Here is a 23256-nt window from a genome sequence, read left to right as displayed (position 1 = left end):
GACAAAGACAATAGCTGAGAGATTATCTCAAGATTAAGGGCAAGGTTTCCTTAAAAAAAAAAAAAAAAAAAAAAACTACCTTCAACAGTCATTTACTTTGATTAGAAGGAGTTTACTAATTCAAACCTTTCCCTCAAAGTCAAACAACATCAACTTTCTTGAGTTCAAATAAATCCCCTTTGCTTTCTCTAAACCTGGGAAATACATTTTCTTAAAAGATCTTTGAAAACATTTTTTTTCACTTCTGTTACCATTCTAAAAGACAAAAAATCAAATGCAATTAATTTCCAGCATTCTAAGATTTAATGATAACTTTGATGATCAAATTTTCAAAGGCTTTTCTAAGAGGGAGAGTCCAGCCCACAAGGCTGGGAAAGCACCCACAAGGCCATATTTCAAGGGGCTGGGTGTAAGGCAGTGGTAGATCCCTTGGCTGGCAGGGTCAGGCCTTGGGTTCAACCACAGCACCAAAGGGGTGGGTGGGGAAGATGGGACTTAAGATCCAAGACCCCAATCACATCCCTATGGATATAATGTAAATGTAAACTTCCTTATGTGGTCATAATGCTAACTTCACTTCAGTTCTACAAAGGCATAACCAGAGGGTTTATATGGAAACTTCGATTTGCTTAAGTGTTACAGTGTTATGTAAACAATAACACTACCCAGATCCCTGAATTTATATTCTCAAGACTGGCTCCTGTTTAAACTGGAGACTTAGATATAAAAGGTCTCATTTTAAAATATTTTACATGCACTCATGATCTTTTTATACTTTCATTGTTCATTTCAAGATTCTAGTGCCTAAGACAGTGCCTGCATGCACTCAAATGTTTGGGTGATTAAGAAAATGCACATTTAGGCACTAAATTGATGACTTTAATGATTTTGATGCAACATGAAAAGTTACTATAAGCAATCAATTTGACACCAGAGAGCTGGCAATATAAGGAATATATTTCAAAAATCAATCTTAAACTGATATGTTCTAAACCTGATTTCATTAACTATCATTAAGCTATAATCCCACAACACAATTGATGTTTATAACAGAGGTACTTAAAAATACTAAACAGAAGGGAATGGGCATTTTTCAGGCAGAAAGACACTAGAAGTCAAATGGTATTAAATCAATTTTCTAAGATAATAACTGTGAAATTAAAATACAAGTTTCAGAGTTTATATATTTCATAAATATTTGGATATTCTTGGGGATATTCAATGTGCATTAAAATTGCCACAATTAATCTATAAGAAGTGTTACTTTTCTTTTTTTTTCTTTTTTATTGTTTTATTTTTTTTTCTTTCTTTTTTTTTATTGGTTGTTCAAAACATTATAAAGCTCTTGACATATCATATTTCATACATTAGATTCAAGTTGGTTATGAACTCCCAATTTTACCCCAAATACAAGAAATGAATTACAGTGGATGGGGTAGAGAGAGAAGATGGGAGGGGAGGGAGGGGGGATAGTAGAGGATAGGAAAGGTAGCAGAATACAACAGTTACTAATAGGGCATTATGTAAAAATGTGGATGTATAACAGAAGTGTTACTTTTAAAATAAAATTAGTAGCAAAATCTTTTTAAAAAAAATAACCATTTTAAAATACCAAACAGTAAATATAAGCAAAAGGTGAAGGACTTAGTAATTACTAAATTTAGCTTAAGCCTTGGGTATAAAGCGTAATAAAGGCAACATATATTACCAAGATGCTGCTGAAAGAAAATGATAATCACAATTCTGATTTTTGAAACATCAGAAATATTTTTAATAAGGGTACATGATCCATCTTATATAACTGTTTATATTTGAACATATTTTTGAGTGATCAAAATCAGTATAGTGACATTATATACACAGGCAGAAAAATCTCTGCACATGTTGAAAAAAGAGATTGTTAATGTGTGCGCAGGTGTGTGTCTGTGTGTATACAAAATACAATTTCTCCAACTGATTGAATTGTTATTTCCTCATTTCAGACCTCTTACTGGATGTGACCAAGTCCCAAAGTTTCAAACCACAGATTAGTCTAAACCTAATACAGAAAACAGATATTCAAATTTTAATCTAATATATAACATACACTGGATTTAGTATAAATTTAAGAGAAACATGTTAAACACCACCTTTATCTTTCCTAAACAAAATACTGATCAAGTGACTCAGATGCCATAAATTTTATAAAATGTTCCATTTGCTAAACTCCTGCAAACCCCGATATTAACTGTGATTTTTTTCTGCCAGCTTTTTTATTCATAAGTATGTAGTAATTATATCTTTCAAAATGGGGGGTTGAGGCGACATGTAATCTCTAATGAAATTACTTATTTATTTTTGGTTTACTACTTAGGTAAAAATAAAAATTATGTCATGTAATTAAACATAAAAATATAATGAACCAATCTATATTTTTTTACATGGGAGAAATAAAGCATATTAAATGATTATCAACTTTTAATTTGTAAGCAAGGACAATATCTTTGCAATATTAACCCATAATTGCGGTTCAAGATTTACCCAGGTAATTTTTGCTTTATTTTTTCCCCTGGAAGTTCTAGAAGGATTTTCTCCATAAGTTTTGAGCTTATAGTTTAAAAAAAGAAAGCCAGAATGAGGACAAGTTCCCTCTCCTGCCTCCTCCACTCCTAAACAGAGCCATTTACATAGCCCATTGAACACTGTTTAGTAAACAAGCAGTGTACAGGTCCAAAGTGGCTTCTATCTTCCAGTCCTGCAGTCCTTTTAAAAGCAAGGCAGGGGTTCTGTTTTTAGTACACACTTTGGTTCAGTGTTAATCCTGTTTTATGTTGTTCACACCTGCTGCTGACTAGCAGCCTGCTGATGGGTTGGGGCTCATGCTGCTCGGAGAAATCCCACTAACTGAGAAGCCGGACAAAAGCTACTGTACAGAGCTGGAAACAAAGGCTGATCTGGATCCAGGAGAAGCAGACCCCACAAAAATATCACCTCTCTTTTAACAAATAAGGCTTTGATGTCCCAAGTTAGCCACCTACCAAAAAAAAAAAAAATTCAACCAATTGCTGTTTTTTGACAGAAAGACTAAACCCCATTGGGCTATTAATATTCCTGAGCTTTTTATGTCTTTTGGTAAAAGTGATGCAAATACAGCTTAGAAATGTCACTCTGATTAGGTATAATGTGTGAGCTACTGCTTTGTGTCCTTACCAAAAGAATCTGTATTTAAACATAATTAATTTAAAATACTCTATGGCTAACCTCTTTATTCATGGATTTTTATAATCAAAAGGAACAGAGAATATACATAGTCTTCCATCAGTGGCCACAGTGTGGCCAGGACAGTGACATGTATGCTAAGATTGCTCTCCTCCCAGTGCCCCCGCGCCCCCTGCACCACATGTGCCTAATAGCAAACATCAAAAGGAATTATTTCTTTTTTGATCTTAGTACCAGCGATAAATCAAATTCAGTGCCACAGACAGGGAGGGGAAAGCACTACTAAAGGAAAACTCCAAGTCTGACAGTGGGACCAGTCAGAGGCATCCGCTCAATCAAGTTCTAGGAACTGATGCCCACCCTCCTCTCCAAAACGAGATGTAAGCTGTCGTGGGCTTACCCAGAGTGACAAGAACTTACCCAGGCCTGACGTGACCCCAAGTCAAGATGCACTCCGTGCTGACATTTCCAGCAATGCCACCAGAGCCCCTCCCTCCAACTTATAGACAGAGCCAATTTCTTTCCTAACTGGGAGCCAGCTTCTGCCTGCAGGTGGGCACTGAAAGCTCCTATTGGCCAGAACAGGCAGCTCCGATTAAGGAGCTTCACATCTGGGGGGTCAAATGGTGGCTCTGGGATCATTTTATTACATCTCTTGAAGCCCCTTTCCTGACTGCAATGGTCAATAAAGCATGGACAGCTCCAGTGCCAACTCGGGGAACTCTGCATCTGCCTACTCCACAGTGGTGCACACGTTTCAAGGAGTACAGTTTTAATACTTCTCTGGGGGAAGCAATGAAAAGCGCTAACTAGCATATTAAGGTTCTCGTAACAAATGAATGTGAAGATGAAATATTTGAGGTGTTGGCATCTCTCCCCAATTTCCTTTGAAACTTTACCCTCTGCAATGTGCTTTTTGGTTGGGGGTGGGGGTGTCAGTACTATTTCCTGACACAATGAGGCAGCTGTCTTGTTTGTGGCCAGCTCTTCTTCAGAAGATGAAAAAGCATACACAGATTCTCAGAAGCAGTTTAGTTACCACAGGACAAATACTAGATGAATGTACAGTGTTTTCAGTGTGTGCAAGACACTCTACTTGGCAACTCTCTACTGGTGTTAAACAAAAAGACACAGTTGCTAGAAATAAATATTACAATATATTTGCAATAATTATAGAGAGAATTCAGGTGTCTCCCATAATCTGATATAACCCATCATAAAATAAAAACAACTTATTTCCCACTTTATTATTAAATACGAAGAGTACAGAAATAAATTCAATTATTGGGTTAAATCCTATAAAATTGCTGATATTTGACTGCCTTTTTTGACCTACAAAAATGGCAACTTCATCTGATTCAACCTCATATAATTAGAATGCCATTACCTTCCTTCCATGCCAAGAGGAAAAAAAAAAAGCCCAATATTTTGACAGTTAATTTTATGATCCTAAACTTAATTTTTCTATTCATAATACCTCTAGTTTGGGGGAGGATTCTCTTTTAAATATTAGTATCAAAATGAGAGAACTTATCTACATATATTTTAAGACTTGAACTTGAGCTGGGCGTGCAATTCAGTGATAGAGCATTCACATAGCAAATGAGGCCATAGGTGAGAGCCACAACCCTCCCAATCCCACCTCCACCAAAAAAAAAAAAAAAAGAAGAAGAAGAGAAGTTTAACCTAGTAAGGCCTTGAACACACAGGCCTTACTAGACAAAATCTCATTGCAACCAGATTTTTTTTTTTTAAGTAAGAACATTCACATAGTCCGTGGAGTAATTAAAACACTGTGCACCTTTTGGGAAAGCAACTCAGCAATACCATATAACATAAGAGCAAAGGTTTCATTCCAAGTGCTAAGACTACATAAGGATGGAATATGATAGAAAATCTTTTCTTTGAGGGCCTGGCTGGACTGGAAATATGGATGATTTTTTTTTCCTAATGACTTTGTAAGTTTGCTCAGGACAGAAAGATTTCAATGTATCAGATGCTTTCAGATCAAATTATATTTAGCGTTTTCCATGTAGTACTGGTGACACGGTGAACACCCTCAGATAAGAAAGAAAAAAAAAATGAGCAGTCTTGATCAAGCTACTCCACCTGCTGCTGCCTCCCAGCGCTGCTCCTAAGCATGCCCACTTCAGAGGAAAAGTTAAGACCACCTTATTTTGATTATAGTGCTTTCCTGAGGCAGGAATTTTTATTTCAGTTTGAATCTTAAACCATTCCATTTCCAGCGATGCATTTTTATGTTTACAATTGACATCTTCATAAAAGAATGAAACCTTTGAGCGACAGCTCAAAAGCATGAAGGTTGCCTGCAGTAAGTACTTAAATTATTTTACACCTAAATGGAGCCCAGTTGTTTTTAGTTAAAATTTAATAAACCTTAAACTGATGACCTTTTTTTTTTTTTCCACAGAAGGCCCCGAGTTGCAAAAATGAACTTTCCAATGAAATATATTTTAAGGAACTCGTGCTGAACAAAGGGCTATTTAAAGCTGAACGCTTTGTCAATTTATCAGCTTGTGAACATTCTGTTCCCGAATTCCCCACTGCTCCTGAATGTATAGAACGGTGGTGCCTCGCTTAATCGAATACTATTGATTCGAGTGTGTCACAGTGATCTCATTGAGAGTAATCAATAGTAATCCAAAATCAATCAATCTGCTCTTGCACTATCATTTATCAAATCTGAATACGCCAAATTATTTGTAGGCATCAAATTACAAAGAGGAGAAAATGGTAGAACTGGGAAAGTTAATGGTTTATATTGAAAAGCAAAACCAATCTTTCTCTCTCTTTAAGGGGAGACATCTTAAAATGAACTGTTACTTGGAAAAATACATTCATCTTATAGTTAAGGCATTCTAAATTTATAATTAATCTCATTCCACTCCTGAAAAAATAAAAAAAGATTTCTTTTACAGTTTGCCAGTTCAGCACAACTGTTCAAAACTGAGTGATATGCCCAAACTTCCCATAGCACACCAGCATTTTATAAGTCTGATAAGCTAAGTTTCAAATGCCTGTCACCCATCTGCTGGAAAAACAAGGAGACTCGACTGACATAGGACATAACTGCATCTTCTAACATCAGAAATGATGCTTAATAGAACTGCAGTGGAAAAGCAAATGCTTAATTTCTCCAGAGAATGTCCAACATAGATGTACCTGCTTATCAAAGATGCTGCTGTTGATGCTGAAAGTTCCTTTATCAACACATTCACCTGTAATTTAGTCAAGGTAAAAAAAAAAAAAATCCTTCTATTCATTACAGCACATTTTAAAGCACCCCTCCTATTTAACTTGCATGAAAATAGGCCCAGAGTGTCTAAAACATTTACTTTTGCTAATGTAAAAGTGTTGGCATTTTACTTCATTCCTGATAAGCTGGTGCCAGTAGAAGTGATTATTCTTTTCTTATTCAAGGCCTATCAGCATTTCGAAAAGCTCTCTCAATCTTATCAGGTGTATGAACAGCACTGTTACTGAAAACAGTTTGTACTGCTCCTCTCTTTCTGCCAAGCTATCTGATAAACCCCCAACTAACTAACTGTATTTACACACAATCAAACATAAGTTGTATCTTCTATGCACTCTTGCCAGGTTCCAGTTTGCCATAGGTTTTTCTGCTGTGACATTAACTTAACAAAAATGTCAGCTGCGAGTATCCCAAACTGACAACAATCAAGAAAACACTATAAAAGCACTCAACTAGAATGCACAACAAACAGAAACAAAAGAAAAACAAATATTAAAAGTTGAAGGCAATCTCTTCGGAATTCACAGGGAAAATAACATGTACTGTGTGTGCAAATATGGCTGAATATCATGCACTTACCTTTTTCCCAAGTAAATGATCCTTTAGCACAACAGATTAATAGAAACAGAAATTTAAAAAAAAAAAGAAAAAATCATGGGATTGAGGAGGGGAAGGTGTACAGGGAACTGTTTTAGAACTGAGCAGGCAATTCCCCCACATTTCGGATAACCTCAATGTGAATGCACAGAGGTTCTACAATGCAAGCAAAGTAAGACAATAGACAATATCACCGAACTTACCCCATAAACTGAAGACAAGATAGAAAGCAAGGCTATCACATATGGTGACCACATTCTCAGGATAGATTTTCCAATCATTAAAACCCTCATAAATGCTCTAGACATTAAAGTTTTGTTCACTATAAGGAAATAAAGAAATAAAAAAAATACAATTTGAGTTTTTAACCTCATTATTTTTCTTATTCTTCAGACTTAACCAACTGAATAGTTTAACATAAAAGTATAAAAAAAAGACCATCATCCAGATTAACATAGATATCTGTTCTCCATTTCTATCTTATTAAAAAATGCTCAAACCAGTTGGTGGTCCCTAGGAATGGGGAGACACAACCTCTTCTAGGGGTAGTACTTTGGAGCATGAAAAACAACAATGACATTTCTAGAACATGGGAGGCATCTGAAATTTACGTGGACAACTGGGTATCAACAAATTCCTGACCCTAAGGAAAGGATTCTCTGCTTGAGCTTGTGCACATAAATTGTCCATTTGTTCCTCACCTCCCTCTGCTGAATAGCTAGGAGAGAACAGAGAAAGGCGGCCACATGCTCCCACCTGAGCCCAACTCCTGATGCTGTCTAGACTCCAAGAACAGAGGAGCCTTCCTTTAGATGTGTAGAGCAATAAGATGAATTAGCCAAGTGTGTAGTTCAGTACAATTCAGCTGACGGCTGCTTTCCCATCTGTGACACTATGGTGCCATGACTGATGAGGCAGGTCTCATTCAAGTCTATGGATAAAAGGGATGCTTCTGTCATTTCACAGGACCCAGCACCAACTGTATGCAGTCACTTTTTCACAGGAAACAGACATGGTGGTTCTCATCAACCATGTACACCTTTCTCTTTTTCTGATCATCAACATTCAGTTACAATAGTCCTCCAAATATCTGATCTGGATATTGTTTAATAGACTAATGACTGTAAAAAAAAAATCAGAACGTTCTTTCACTTGTGGAAAAAAGAATACAATTTAACATGACCACCTAACTTTTTTGGAGAAGTGAAAATACTACAATAAGGTGGAATTATGGAGGGCAAGGGGCAATAGACTGAACAACCTCACATTTGATTTTTTTTTCCTCTTAAAATTTAAGTACCCCAGCCTCTGTAATTGTCTACATGATCTACTAGTTTTGCTAACTCTGGACAAAATTTTGGCATATATGAGTAGGCTGCTTTAATAATTTTTTTCAAAGCAAAGTAAATTCTTATAAATATTGTCACATATTAGCTGCCTTGAAAAGTATACCTTTTAGATGCTTCAGTACTCATTGTGAGTATTAAAAGGAAAGAGAATATATTTAACAAGCCCTTTGTTTAAATTCTCAAAAGCCATTAAAAATGAGTAAAATTTTTCCAGAGTAGATTAAAAAGGAATTATCCTTTGCCAAGATCAAATTCTGATCAGGAAGGGAAAAAAATAGTGTATTTCTGCCTATTTTTTGTGCAGAAATTCTTGCTCTATTCTTGATTTGATTTTTTAAATTTATCTCTGTCTTAGGGGTGGGGTAATTAAATAAGCCAGACTAAAAAAAAAAAAAAAATTGTTTCTTCCCCAGAAAATGTGTGTAAAGTGCTACACAAAGCAAGCTTTCCTTTCAAATTGAATCCGCACCCTCCCAGATTCTCCACTTCTTTAAGTTTTTATTTGTTTCACAAATAAGAGCAACTGAAGTTTACCAAGTCAGAGCCTTTGTTTTAACATCCTATTTTACTTCCAGGGTGGTAGAAAGATTTGAATGAGCTTCAGTTATACAAAACTCATTATTCCCTATGCTCTCTGTATTCCTACAGTTAGTTTTTAAAGACAAGTAAGCAAGCAAGCTGGTTTTCATTACACTCCTACCAGCCATCAATCTCTGATATAATGTGAGGATTTATTGGTAGCTTGCCTTTTATTTAGTACCATCTTTACCAACTGTTTGCGGAGAAGGTGTATGATGAAGCAAAGTTAAATTGACATGTCAGTGATATGCCTGACAGTCCTCAGTATGCCCAATATTAATTTGTTTTCTTTGGCTAGGTAAGTGCTGCCAAAGCATATTACACATAATCTGTACTTCCAATCAAAATGATGAAAGGTATATATGTAATTTTGTTTCACTCAAAGCAATATGAGAAGGCACACAGGACTGTATGTTACAAAAACAGCTTTTTATAATTAAAATAGAAATTCAGTTTTCTTTTTTTTAAGAATGCAATCTAAACTTAAGTAGATGCCCCATGAGTTTGAACACTATACTAAGTAGTTACGAAATTCTGAATGCCAAAAGCTGGTATTTTCAATTACTATATTGTGTGAAAGAATTGCATATAACCATAAGTTGTATTTCTAATGGTAGTGTTGTGTTACATATCTACAGGCAGACGCACATATGCACAATTAATGAACTTTAATTGAGCAGCGATAAACCAAATTTTTAAAAACTGTACCTTTCTTTTTATTGACTTGCTTTAGTAGGTTACCTTTCAAATATACGTGCCTCACCATAAATTTAAATGGCATTTCATTTGAAGAAATCAAAACATAAAAAGCAAGTTTCCTCCAAACATTTAAAAATATTTTTCAAAAATTATGGGCAGGATACATGTATCTAAAGGTCTAAACCCTCTCAATTCAATGGTTTTAGATACTTCATTATAAAAAAAATACTTAGAAATATTGTTCATATTTGAGAAAAAGAAACATCTGTACTTTTGGAAAGAAAAAGCAGGGAGGAAAGATGTGTTTACTAAAACTGAATGGAAATTATTTTTATTAGCTGAGGTTTCCTAGACCTTAGAAATTATAAATCTAATAGGAACTTCAAACAAGAATAAAAGGCCAGGTAAATCCTTCAAAAGACAGAAGGCTGTCTCTTACCACCTTTAGATAATAGGGGAGCTAACTTTGATCTGATGGGTGGTACAAAGAAGCAGTTAGCACTTTTTTAAAAACACAATAGCAGTAAATTTGCTAAAGTGTTATGCAAACAAAGGTAGGAAATGAAGCTAGGAATTTAAACAAAAATATAAAATGGGACAAAAATAAAAGAATAGAGCAATTCTATAAGTGTTTTTTTCCCAAAAATCAGATTTACCAAAGTAAAATCAGAGACCTCTAAACTTACCTCTTAGAATCAAATTAAATCATTGTGAACTCTATGATGTATTTTATATAAACATAATACTTATTAATTTTACATATTTGCTTTTAGCAAAAGAAAATAAGCAAATGACATATTTATTTAGTGTAGGCAAATTAAATTCACATTTTGCATTTTTGAAAGCTCCTATGCTTTGCATTAAGATATATTTGTCAGGCTCAATTGTACAGGGAAAGATGTAGCCAGAAGCTAGTTCAAATTTTTTTCTTGGATATGGGCCCAACCCATTAAATGATAAATTTAATATCAGTAGTTTATTTCCTACTTTACAGTTTATTTATGGTTACTATATAGTCAATACATGAATGAAAATAATTAAAATTATTTTAAGTCAGAAACAAATTTACTTACTAGGTTACCAGTTACCTGTCTAATATACAGTAGTTAAATCAATTCAGTTTTAAATCAGACTTGGTAAATACCTGAAATACTAATTCCAGGTTACAATTATGCCTGGCAAATGTAACTGACCACAGATTAGTATTTTGAGATCTACTTTATTATACAAATGTACATGGACAATCTTAACAGCACACATATATGCTACAAACATCCCTTTCCCCATATATATGCATATTTCACACGCATGTTAGACATGCACATGAACACACTCGTGTGTGTATCCTATCTACTGCTTTGGATTTTAAAGTGCCATATGTGTATTTATTTTAATAATCATGGTATAGATGATTTATATCCAGATTTACATGGCTCTGGAAATAATAATCAATGGCAAAACATACAAAATGCAATAAGAATGTCAAGCCACAGAGATGCTTGGTGTCATCCCTGCACTATCAAATACACACATAAGTATGATTGGAGAAAGAGAGGCTAAATATTTCACTGTCAGAGAATGTAGAGAACTGCAATTCATTTCTATCTCATGTGCTTTAGGACAATGACAATTTAATACAATGCCAGTGGATGTAAAAGAGATAAAAACAGAACAAACTGGACCAATGTAATCAAAGATTTTCTCCAGAGAGCTGCCAAGGGCCAGAGCTCATATGCACTTATAACAGATCAACATTGCATTGTTTCTCTTGCCCATGAATTTGCGATGAAGCAAAATTCAGAGCAAGGCTTATCTGCTGCATTGACTTTAAAGTTCGATCATGATACATTAAATGCTTTCCTCTTCTTTCTAAATGCCAGATAGCTGGTTCTAAAGTTTATGTGATATTAATTGGTTTCATAAAAATCATTGCTATTAATTGCCACTTGTATGAAAGTATCAATCATAAGCATGTATTTTAATATCTCGTATAAAATAATAAAAAGAAAAACCTTCAGTGCTGAGCGTTACTTTACAAGTAAAACAAAGAAACATTTTGTTTAGTCACTAGCCGAAAACAAATGTTGAGGAATTTTTCACAAGTGATACAGACTTGAGATTGGGCATTATGCCTACCTTCCAAAAGAACCGGCTTCTTCTTTGTCTGTAATTCTGGCAGGAGTGAGGTATTGTGAAAGTATTGTTAAATAGAATCATAGAGAAGTTAGCTGCCCTCTTTGATGAATAGCACCAGGTATCTAAAATTAATTGCAAAAGTATGGCCCAGCTAATGAGATGGTCCTTATCTTTTCTCAGCACAGGAAGCACAAGTATTTTTCTGCTGGCTCAATATTTTACAAAAATGCCTAAAGTGTTATTAACTAAATAAAAGCCTGATGAAAAGACCTCAAAGATACAAATTGTCATAAATTCTGAGATCTGGAAAGGGTAGAGTTAAAACTGATTTCCTACATTATTTCCTTTTTAAGCTTGAATTTCTAGTCTTGTCTTTTTTTACTTTGAAAAGAACAACAACAACAAAAAAAATCTTTCCTTCTATTAGCATTATTAAGAGCTGAATCACAATTTCATTCTTCATGATGTGGTCAGTATATATATCACAAGTCAGATTAAACCAAAGAAACATATCAAAGGCCGTCAATTTAGAATATATAAAAAAAGAACAATGATATCTTATTGGGGGAAAAACACTAGAAAAATGATCATCCATGCAAGAGAATTAATGGATATCCACAAGGGCTTTGCTAATAACATGGGTTAATTACCGCTGCAACACACTAGGCTCAGTAAATAAAGCAGCAGTGCCATAAACACATTAAGATGAGAAACCATCACTATAAGAAGAACCAGCCAACACCATCACCCTTGCCTCTGCCCAGGAAATGGAAATCTGTCTCCCTGTAAAAGGAGGATTTTTAAACTCACCACCAAATGTGTATAAGGTAATACACAAATACCCTAACACAAAGGGCTAGTAAAACATAGGTGCCCATCACTAACTCACCACTCCCATGTAACATTTATTCCATTAACTCAAGAACACTTTTCCCCCTTACTTCAAGGAGAAAAATTGTATGTTACATAACAAACATCGTCTGGTTCTTTCAACTATATATAGTTTGGGACATGTATTATGGATATTTAATTCTTAGAAAAATAGAATTGCTCTGTTCAATTTACTGATGTAAAGATTTCAAGATTCTACAGCTCCAGAATGCTCACCCCTAATTGCTGCTGGTTGTCACTTCTAGTAATGTACAGAGAAATTGTCTGAAAACACCACCTACCTTTTAAGGCTGCAGGTGTTTTTAACAGATAATATAGAGAGGAAACAGGAAGAAAAGCAATAGGAACTCCAAGTCTGGAGTTGAAGTATTCTTTCTTAGAAAAATAAACCTGAAGTATCTGTTCATAGTTCTCAAATAATATCATATCTAAAGTGACTTGGGCAGACTCCTATCTTTCGTTCAAAGATAGTGTCCAATCTGACTTAAGCTTTCTCTTGTTGTTGTTACTATATAGATTTTTTTCCTTCCTGTCTATTTTTATCCTGTGTATTTTGACATTATAGTATCACTTTAGAATAGTTGCATTTCAATCAAGTTAGCTTTTAATAACAAGAGTTAGAGCAGAAGGGGGAAAAATCAAAACCCTGAAACAGAAAGAGTGAATCATATAAAATAAAACTTGCGTTGCCCTGAGCAGGAATCTTAAAACACGCAACTGTTAAATGTTCAATGTCTGGATTTCAATGATCAGGCTGAAATTTACTAAACTGCTCCCTCTTTGCCTTGTCTGTTTTGGAGGGTTTCAATTGCCTTTCCTTCTTCCAACAGCTGTGACAACTGTTAAAACAGTCAGTAAAATTAAGTCCGCTCTATAATCCTGTAGTCAATGTTACATTTTAATCAGAGGTTGAAAGGGATTCATGTGATGAGCACACTCATTTAGAATGATTAGACTGACACATATGTCAGAATGAGCAGATATATTATTTTCATCTATTTATGCTATCAGCTATTACTGCTATTAAATGTGAAACAAGCTTTCAAATGTTATGTTCTTTAATGTGCTGGCACATGTCCTAAAATTTAAAAAAAAAAAATAGTTAGAGGCTAACATTCTAAGCTCTTTAAATGGTGGTCAATAAATTGTATGAATCTTTTTAACAGCCTCCAAACCAGAAACTGTCCAATATTCAATATTTTCCTCTCAAACTGCATAACTCTGGTTTCATTTCTATGTATACACACACGTGATGGGGTTTAACCCAGTACAATTACTATGAATATTAATAGCATGTATAAATTCTGTGGTTTATTAATTGAGACAGAGAGGCAGATGCGTGGCTTAGCATTGGATCTTTCTGTCTGTCCAGTGAACCACGTAACCATCAGAACTGCATTCAGACAATAAATCTGTATTTTTAAAAGATGACTTTTAATTGAACCAAAAAGAAAGCTAGTTTGAATCTTGCGCCAAAGCCAAAAGGACATGTGCCCTGATTTCATTTAAATGCATCTGCTTTAAGAGGCTTATCTAAACTAATTATTCAAATTAGCTATAAGAAGTTAAATTCAAGGAAACTACTCTTAAAACAAGGCTCTGGGAGGTTTTGAAAGTTGATTTTGTTTATTTATTTAGGAAAAAAAAAGTTCAGACCCTGGGTGAGCTTTAGTAAGGCAGTCTTCTGACATGAAGACATTTCAAATTCTGGGATCCTACAGTCCCAGGTGCACTAACCTTCAGGCTACAGTTGAGTGGGCAGTCCTACCTTTGTTTATCTTTCATTTTTATTTTCATGCATTTTAAGGTTGCTTCTTCCCTTGAGTGCTTTCAAACTGATGCAACGCAGGCTTACAGTGTTTCAGTTCTTCCTAAATTCATCTCTGGGCTAATATCTCCTGTATGAGTGTGCATGTGAGTATGTGTGAGAGTGTGCGTGTGTGTGAGCGCATATATATGTGCACGCTCACACACACATACACACACACACTCTTACACTCAAACATCCAAGAGCAGTCACTGACACTGCCAGTCACTTTTCATCTCTTACTTAATTACAAAGCAATGCAATATGCAGTCACTAAGGACAGCTAGTGGACATCTACCTATAATGCACTACCTCATCTTCCAGAGTTTTATATTTTCTTCACAATCTATAGAGAGAAATGTTTGCCAAGAGCACTCTTTTCAGAATTATAACCGTTGGTATTACTGTAATGTGAAAGCAAAGCAATATAACTGACTCAACAAAAAGAGAGATAAACCAGTGACAGCTCCCGTGATACACTAATATTTTATCTTAACAGTGAGTTGAAATTAAGTTTATGACCTACTCATTTACACAAGAATGCCTAATTTACTTCCCTTACCCCCATTCACTCCCCCCCATCTTTAATAATCTAAATATACATTTCTAGTGTATAAAGATATTCATAAATACGAATTAACTGCATATAAGAATGAAAGTACTTTTCTCTGTTTTCTGGACACAATATACGGAACATATCCACAATCTGAGCATTGTCTATTTAAGGGGAAAATTTAAAAGTCACTACTGTTTCTTCTTTAGTTTTTTTTTTCCCTTAAATATTTATAATGTGTGAAAATCTCATGTTACTTAATGGACTGATTTGTCAGTTAAGTGCTGACTTAACACTAACCATGCAAATAACATTATTCTAGCTCTGAATTACATAGGGCTAGTTTTTAAATTGTTCTCTGAAGGAGAATTAGTAAATGTGCAATTTTGCCTCTAACTCTGCGCGGTAAGAAATGACAGGGAGCTGAAAATATCTGTCAAACTGCAAATACATAAGAGGCACTCAATAGTATAAATCATTTTGAATATTGTATTTTAAAACATCTTTCCTTGGGAAAATGGGTCCTAGTAAAAGATGCATTTTAACAGTTCACTAAGCATTTGTGCCAAGTGCCTATTCTTAGCACCTGAATAAGAAGTGACTGTCACACAGCTGTTTTACTGACAGTCACTGAGCTTTGCCTCAAAGGTAACATTGTAGTCAGAGAACAATTCTCGACTTACTGAATTAGGAGATCACCCTCGACACAAAAGGCATAAGACAGACACAAACAAGCACTCGTGTGCACACAAAATACCCAGGGCATTACCTGAATCAGTGTGCAAAGATACATCCCGTTCACCCCACACGCACTCACCCCCACGCTTGAGTTCGAAAAGGAAAGAAAAAGGTACCTACTCTTCTTCGTAGTGCAGGGAAAAAGATTCAGGAAGGCAAAGTTCTACCGAATCCATGTGCGACCGGCAACCATTATTTGTGCACCCCAGCTATAAATCAAAGTTTCCTTGACAGAGCACAGTGCAATTAACACAAATGTTCTCCTGGTGACAAGCCTATGGGCACAGCCAGTTGGGACCAAAGCTCTCACACTCTCCTAATCAAGGACTTAAAGCCCCGATTGGAGCTTATTAATATGAAGTAGGGCTTTACATATGCAGTCCCACCGGCCCAGGCGCGCAGCCGATTGGGGGGCCTCTGCCCAATCAGGAGGGAGGCGACCGGAGGCTGCACGAGCAAGCGGAGCCAGGCAGGTAGGCTGGGTGCAGAGAAGGAACTGAAGGGGGTGAGAACTGAGAGTGGGCAGAGGAAAAGCAAGCCAGGACCTGAGCGAGTGAGACGCTCCCAGTAGATACCCTGGGCTTTTTTTTTTTTTTTTTTTTTAACCCTCTTTTTATTCCCCCGCCCCCCTTTTCTGGGAAGCTACAAAAGAAACATAACTAACTTAACTCTCTAAGCACTGGAGGGATTTGTCTTTGGTTTTCTAATCTAAGATCTATTTCGCTTTGAAAAGAAGAACTCACGCAGACTCTCTCAGTTAATATGGGCAAGGATTCTGCGGAAGGTAGAGAATTAAGTTTGTCCTGCGGTTGGTTGTTTGTGTTATTAGTCCACCGGGGGCGGCGGCTTCTATAGTGTTGTACTTTCTCGGTTTCTTCCTAATCGTGTCTTTTCCTGCTGTCCTGGTATATAATGGGTATTTAAATTTTTTTAAAAAAAAGACATTCTTCTAAATCATTGCAGCTTGTGAACTGGGATCCTCGTCTCTAAGGTGAAATGCAGTTGTACACAACTATAGAATAGGAAATAGCTGGTAACAGTACCATTTAAGAGAATGCTATGTAAATTACGTTAACATTTCTGTACCTGCTCCAGGGTACTCTATATATAGATATACAATGCACAGTCTTTCAAAACAAAGGTAAACAATTGTGGGACAAATTGGCCCCTTTCAGTTTCCAGCAGGAGTCTGGGGTCTGGAGGGTCTTTAGTGTGCTAAATGTATCTCAATGTATTTTGACAAAATAAAGACTGCAGTTTTTGTAGGAAAAGCTTTGCTATACACTGCATGAAAAGTGTCCTTAATTGCCTACTTATTTCAATATAAGCTTCCTAACAGGGAGACATATATCCATATATATGATTTTATCTAAAACATTAACCTTTCAAATAAAACACAATGTACTAATTTACGTATTTGTTTCTATACATAATATATACTACATGCTTTTAAAAAAAAATCAACCCACATTTTATAAGACATCACACAGCCTAGTCACTATAAGAAGAACAAGTGTCCAACAGATAATAATTTACCAAACTCTGAATTCTCAGTCAAAAGTGTTGGGGGGAAAAAAAAAAAAAAACACCAAGAGAATGTAAGAGGGAAACAAGGTTTTTCCTCTTAAAATCGTGTAGAGTGTGTTTTTAATTTCCATATAACTGAGAGCAGGCTTAGGTTCTATTTTAAACTACAGGATTTTTTATACTAGCAAATGCACATTGGAATAGATACCAGCTATTTATGGCAAAGAGATAACTGCTACCTTATAGAGAGTGGAAGACCCACAATTTTAATATAATTCAGCTCCCCTGCTTACCAACCTTTTGCATCTTAAGTCTTACATGATAGAAATAGTATAATCTTTGAGATCAAAATAAATCAGTTCAGATATTCCGCATGTGTTAAATTCACTAAATCAGAACTCAGCTCTCTCTCAACCCTCTCAAATTTTCTAGGCCTTTAAAAAACAAAACACTAAAATAGAACAGCCACATTAAAATTCAGAATATAAAAATGACAGACATGATTTGGTCCCCCCGCAGAAAAAAGCAATTTCCCTGCCATGTATTTAGCTATATCTAAGATATGGGCCTGATTCCTTTATTTGTGGTCTAAATGCAGGCAAGTTTCTAGATCAGAACTCACATAGCAAAAAAAAAAAAAAAAAAAAAAAAAACTGTGCTTGAGAATACTGTATAAAAGCAGGTAGTAAAAGCTTAATTACCAGTGGCATTATGCTGTCTATATTGTTAAATGTGAACTCTGCAATTAAGATGTAAATTTGGTTGTGAGCAGTGAATTAAAAGAGCTTTGAGATGTAGAAGAAAATCCAAGCATTCTGTAGACACCCAGGGAAAAAAAAAGATTTGTCTATTCAATCTAAAATGAGACATGTAATCAGTTTACAATTAAAAAATAAATAAAAAAGGCATTTTGCAAAAGAAACATGATTTTTTTTTCTAAAATACAATCAAAGAAATATAGAAGCTAATACTGCATTAAAAGGACAGAAAAAAATCTTTGGTTCATATGATTACTATCTTGATTTCTGAATAAACTAAAATCCTCAAGGTAATTAGAAGATCCAATTGTACACATTTTTAAAAGATATACCCCCAAACATTTAATCATTATTTTTATCTAGGAATATTTCTTTAAAAAATAAAAATTATTTAAAGTACTCAACACATATAATGTACTCAATAAACACTAAGATTTTGCACTTGTGTGGCATTTTATATTTAGCTTCTTTGCATTATCATGCTGTAGCAGAACCTGTTTATTAGTCCTTTGAAATGGTTTTTTAAAGACAAGATTTGTAGGCAATTATTTACCGATGCATCTTAAGTCACCACATTGTCTAAGAGTAATCTTTTATTTTCCAGAATTTTCTTATTTTCCTTTGGGTACTTATTTGCCCTGATTAAGAGCCATTTGACTTATCTGGTGTGTATTATTAAAAAATATTTAGACTCATGTTCACATGTCCGTCTGTTTTCTGTGTCCACAGACATACATGCACAGAGTCATCCCCCTGATCTCTCACTAACCATATTTCATCCTTGCAAGGTACAGTGTTCAATGAGCTGGCTGCTTTGTGAATGACCAGAGGTGCACTAGGTGTATAGGGATGAGTCTGTTCCCCTTAGGAGCTAAGGGTCGCTTGCATAAGTCAAGGACCTAAGATCCACTTACTGTCTTGAATCCAGTTTAACCAACTTCAGATTTAAAATGATATCCATTGCTCTAAACCTGCAAGACAGCTTTAGAATATTTTATAAACACTCCGGCTCAAGTCATCTGCAGAGCCTTTCCTAGTCAGTTTTCTCACTTTGAATGAGAAAGGAATGGATAATCACAGAAAATAAAAACACCATGGGCAATAATGAACTTATGCCTTCAAAAAATCTCAGTTATAAATAATTTGGGGGCGAAATAGATAAACAACATGGAATAGACATATATTGTTAATCAGTCTATACACTTCACAATCTTACCACAAGGAGTCTACCCAAATCAGGAGAAATTGAGCCAGACAAAAGGACCTCTTCTGACTCTTTCACAAAGAGTATAAATAAATTAGTTAATACCAGTCTGTGATGCACCAGGCCCTGAGTCTAAGCATAGCTTTAGCAGTCACAAATAGCCAAACAACTTCATCTCCAGCTAACACATAGGCATCAAGCAGAGATTATACTTCATTTCCATTTGAAAGACTAGAAAGGCAACCAGCAAAACTCCAGTGGAAACAAAAGGTAGATTCCTCTGAGTCGTGTATACCAGAAATGTTACCGCATTTTAGCCAGAATAATTGCTTAAAATATTCTGTGAATTCTTATGTTGGTAAAGGTGATGAGAAAAGCAGTCTTGCTATTATTGCATATTAGTAACTATTTTTCACTCTCACTTTTTCTGAAAATTAATAGGATGAGTCTATATTTAAATATTTCAAATCCATCACTATTATTGTGAAATAGTTTCATTTTATATTGCACATTAATTATGTGTTAAATATTAAAAACTAAACAAGGCATCACAAGTTTAGATTTTTTTCAAATTGCCTTGTAATCTGCCTTTACAGATTTTTCCTCAAGATCCTAAACCTTCGAAAAGCTGTTTAACTCTTTGAAACGTTCTCCCTGCTGTCTTTGATTTATCATGTATGGTGTAATATATCATTCTACAAAAGCAAACCAAAACTATTACAAACCACTATCTTTAACTCCAAAAGAAAATCCACAATGAACATCCCTGGAAAGGGAATCTTAAATGATAAGCAAGGAGGCCTAGATACCATATTCTCTTCTATCTCTTCTTAAGCTGTGTTGCTTTGGATAGGTCCCCTCACCTATCTGTCCCTTTTCCCCTCATCTACAAATTGCATTTTTTTTTTCTTTAGTAGTATACGAGATTTAACCTAGGGCTTTACGCATAGTAGGCAGGCACTGTACCATCAAGCCACATCCCCAGTTCTGTGTTACTATGATTTCTATTGGGCTATAAACCTGCCTAAGAACATACCTTTCCCACCAAGAACATGCAGACTTCTAAGTCAGGATGACTACTTTATATTACTACCAAACCTCTATCAATTCATCATATCTCATTTTCTGTTGCCTTTCATTTCTAGGGCACAGGCTTTGATATTTAAATTATTGTCTCGACTGGCAAGAAGCAATCATTTCTGCTGAAAGTGATTGGTTCCACAGAAGCCCTAATAAAAACCTTTCCTTTTGACAAACTTCTTGTCCTATAAATATATCCCATTCCCAAATTATGGAGTCTATATAAAAAATGCCCATTCTCTGGGGAGCAATTGTGTCACCTCTGTAATACACCAAACTCTTTTCCTAGTGTTCTGTGAAAATGGAAGTTAAAACAAAAAAAATTAAAAAATCAGAGACAGAGAAACTAATAGAGGCAATTCAGTTTCTGTTTAATTAATTCAGGATTATTTCACTTTCATTTTGTCAAGCTAATAATATACATGGTGAAATGTCAGTAAAAATTAAATTATAAACTACAGAAGCTCCAATGGGAAAAGTGACTTTAGATATGTTGTATTTCCAACAAACTTACCCTAGTAAAATATCAGTTGCATTTTATGGTATCTTGCAAGCTTTCTATAATCTACCTGGCATGTATTTACAGAGCAATAGTTAACATGTTGAGATTATATATTAATAAATGAGTTGCAGTTATATTCTTTCCTGAATGTTAAGCACCATGAGCTAAATGCAGAAAACATTCAAGGTCAATGTCCCATTTTAGACCTTTTCAGGCAGCTGTAATATTATGATAATCAAGCTTAAAATATTCCTATAGAAAGAGTAAATTAGCCTTTTCACTTGAAAGATGATTATGATAAACAATAAACCAAAGAGAGGACAAAATCCCTATTTTTAAAAGCCATAAATTGTTGACTCAATCATGTGTGTGATAGTGTTGTCCAAAATAAAGGGTAGCTTACCTCTGAGAGGCAGGAGGGGGGGAGAAGTGGAGAACAGAGGAGGAGGGGGAAGTGGTACAAATATGACAGAGTTCAGAATAAGCAATACATGGTATGATACCAGTAGAATGATCAAATTATCCACCTTAACCACCCCATTAAACATAAAATATATTTGAGGATACAGACACATACACACCTCCAAGAAACATCAGAAAATCACAGTTTGCTTTTTTTTTTTTTTGCAGTGCTGGGGATTGAACCCAGGGCTTCAACCATACTAGGCAAGTGCCCTACCACTGAGCTACATCCCTGGCACCAACACAGAGTATTTTTTAATGATGTGTATGGATGTTCAACGTAATTTGAAAGCTCTCTTTTCCCACTGCTTCCGTTAACCCCATTGTCCACGTTTTCAAAGAAATAGTTAAAAAAAAAAAAAGAGAGACGGGTAAGATATTCACATATGGTGTCCACATAAACAAGTTTAAAGAAGTCTTACACTTTTTTTGTTTTAGATATCACAACTGACATACTTCTAAGGTTCCATTTTATAAATGAATGTGTTTGATAAACATCTGCTTCCCCCCACCAAGGCTAATTAATTAAGTGTGTGTGTGTGAGACACAACTGGCAGAAGTCAGCAGACTATAAAAGGACACACAGGAAGGGGCCAAGGCCAGTTCTGAGGCATGCCTTGGTTTCCAATTCCAGTGATCTGGGGTAAGACTTTGGACTAGAGTCATTTCACTCATCTAATTCTCAGTTTCCTCAAATATGAAATAGGAATAAGGAGAACAATCACTTGCTATGGTGATTAAACAACTTAAACTAACTTAGCACAGTGCCTGGCCCTAGTTGGGGATAACATATGACTCATTGGGCCATCATCACTGTGGTTTGGGCCAGTTGTCATAAGCTTAATAATTTATTGTAGCCCTTCTTTAAACTCTCAAAAGTACACCATTTTGGGTAATAAATTTTATTGTCATGTTCCACAAAGAGAGCTTTCCATAAATATTAGTCACATTATTTTTAAATCTTATGAACTGAAGGAAGAGATTAAAAAAAAAAAGAAGAAGAATGGCATTGTAATTCAGTTGGACTCCATCTCTGACAAAGAAGAAAATTAGGTATACATTTTTCCCCATGAAAATACTGATAACTGTTAGTTACCATAAGATGTTAGGAGGGGCTGGGGTTGTGGGTCAGTGGTAGAGCACTTGCCTAGCATGTGTGAGGCATTGGGTTCAATCCTGTGCACCATATAATTAATCAATTAGTTAGTTGGAAAAAAAATGTTATGAAATGCTTGCGATAGTGCCACATATACATTGGCTCAATGTAATGATAGGAAACAATGAAAGATGTTCCCCTGAAAGCTATCCTCATGTTCAATGAGGAAAACAGCCTTGAGAAAGTTAAAGTCTGCTGACTCTCTGGAGAATTCAATTGTACATTGTTTCCCAGAAAGAAGGGGAGAGAGAAATTGCTCCTACTCCTTTTCTCTTCCATTAAGATACTTCTTCCACATTCTTCTACCCTAGCAGTTCAGTCAATAATGCTGCTGATTTTATTACTATCCCAAGCACCAGCTCATTCACCCAGGAGCTCTTTTGATCAGATATCCCAAGAACTCAATTTCTTCACAGGTTTTGCTCTTGTTACATTGAATGGCCACTTATCTATGGCAGAACAGTAAGTCTGGCCCATGGGGAATTGCAGGGTTCTGTCATCACTGTGCAATGCTATGTCAAGAAAAATGTGAATACTGAAAAATGTAGGTATCATATTCTTCTTCTCCACAGGGAGGGGAAGGTATTCAATGATAACAACACTCCTTTCTTTGTAAGTGGAAATAAGTTTTATTTAGCAAGTGGTGAATTATCAAAGTGTAAACATTAACCACATTAAAATGTTGAGAGAATTTCTTCAGGGACACATTGAAGCTCATTTACAAAACAAACAAACAACAACAATAA

General features: G+C 35.4%; 1 protein-coding gene across 28 annotated transcripts in view; it reads right to left on the bottom strand.

The window, feature by feature from the left end:
* Esrrg (estrogen related receptor gamma) overlaps nt 1-23256 on the bottom strand; it is a 592284-nt gene that overhangs the window by 212211 nt on the left and 356817 nt on the right. For 19 of the 28 annotated variants that reach the window (XM_048809368.1, XM_048809360.1, XM_048809366.1 and 16 more), the window contains 2 exons: nt 7826-8000; nt 7273-7391 (listed from right to left, as the gene is read on the bottom strand). The exons of 7 other annotated variants lie outside the window; for them this stretch is intronic. In XM_048809368.1, coding sequence (XP_048665325.1) covers nt 7273-7277 — 5 coding nt within the window. In that variant the 5' untranslated portion in view covers nt 7278-7391; nt 7826-8000. Of the gene's footprint in view, nt 1-7272; nt 7392-7825; nt 8001-15941; nt 18296-23256 lie in introns of those variants that run through there. 2 more of the 28 variants (XM_048809374.1, XM_015483329.2) reach the window with 2 other exon arrangements.

Source organism: Marmota marmota, unplaced genomic scaffold (genome assembly GCF_001458135.2).
Source record: "Marmota marmota marmota unplaced genomic scaffold, marMar, whole genome shotgun sequence".
In the NCBI taxonomy this organism is placed as follows: Eukaryota; Metazoa; Chordata; class Mammalia; order Rodentia; family Sciuridae; genus Marmota; species Marmota marmota.
Note: the sequence above shows the minus strand (reverse complement) of the source record. Positions and strands in the feature narration are given on the sequence as shown.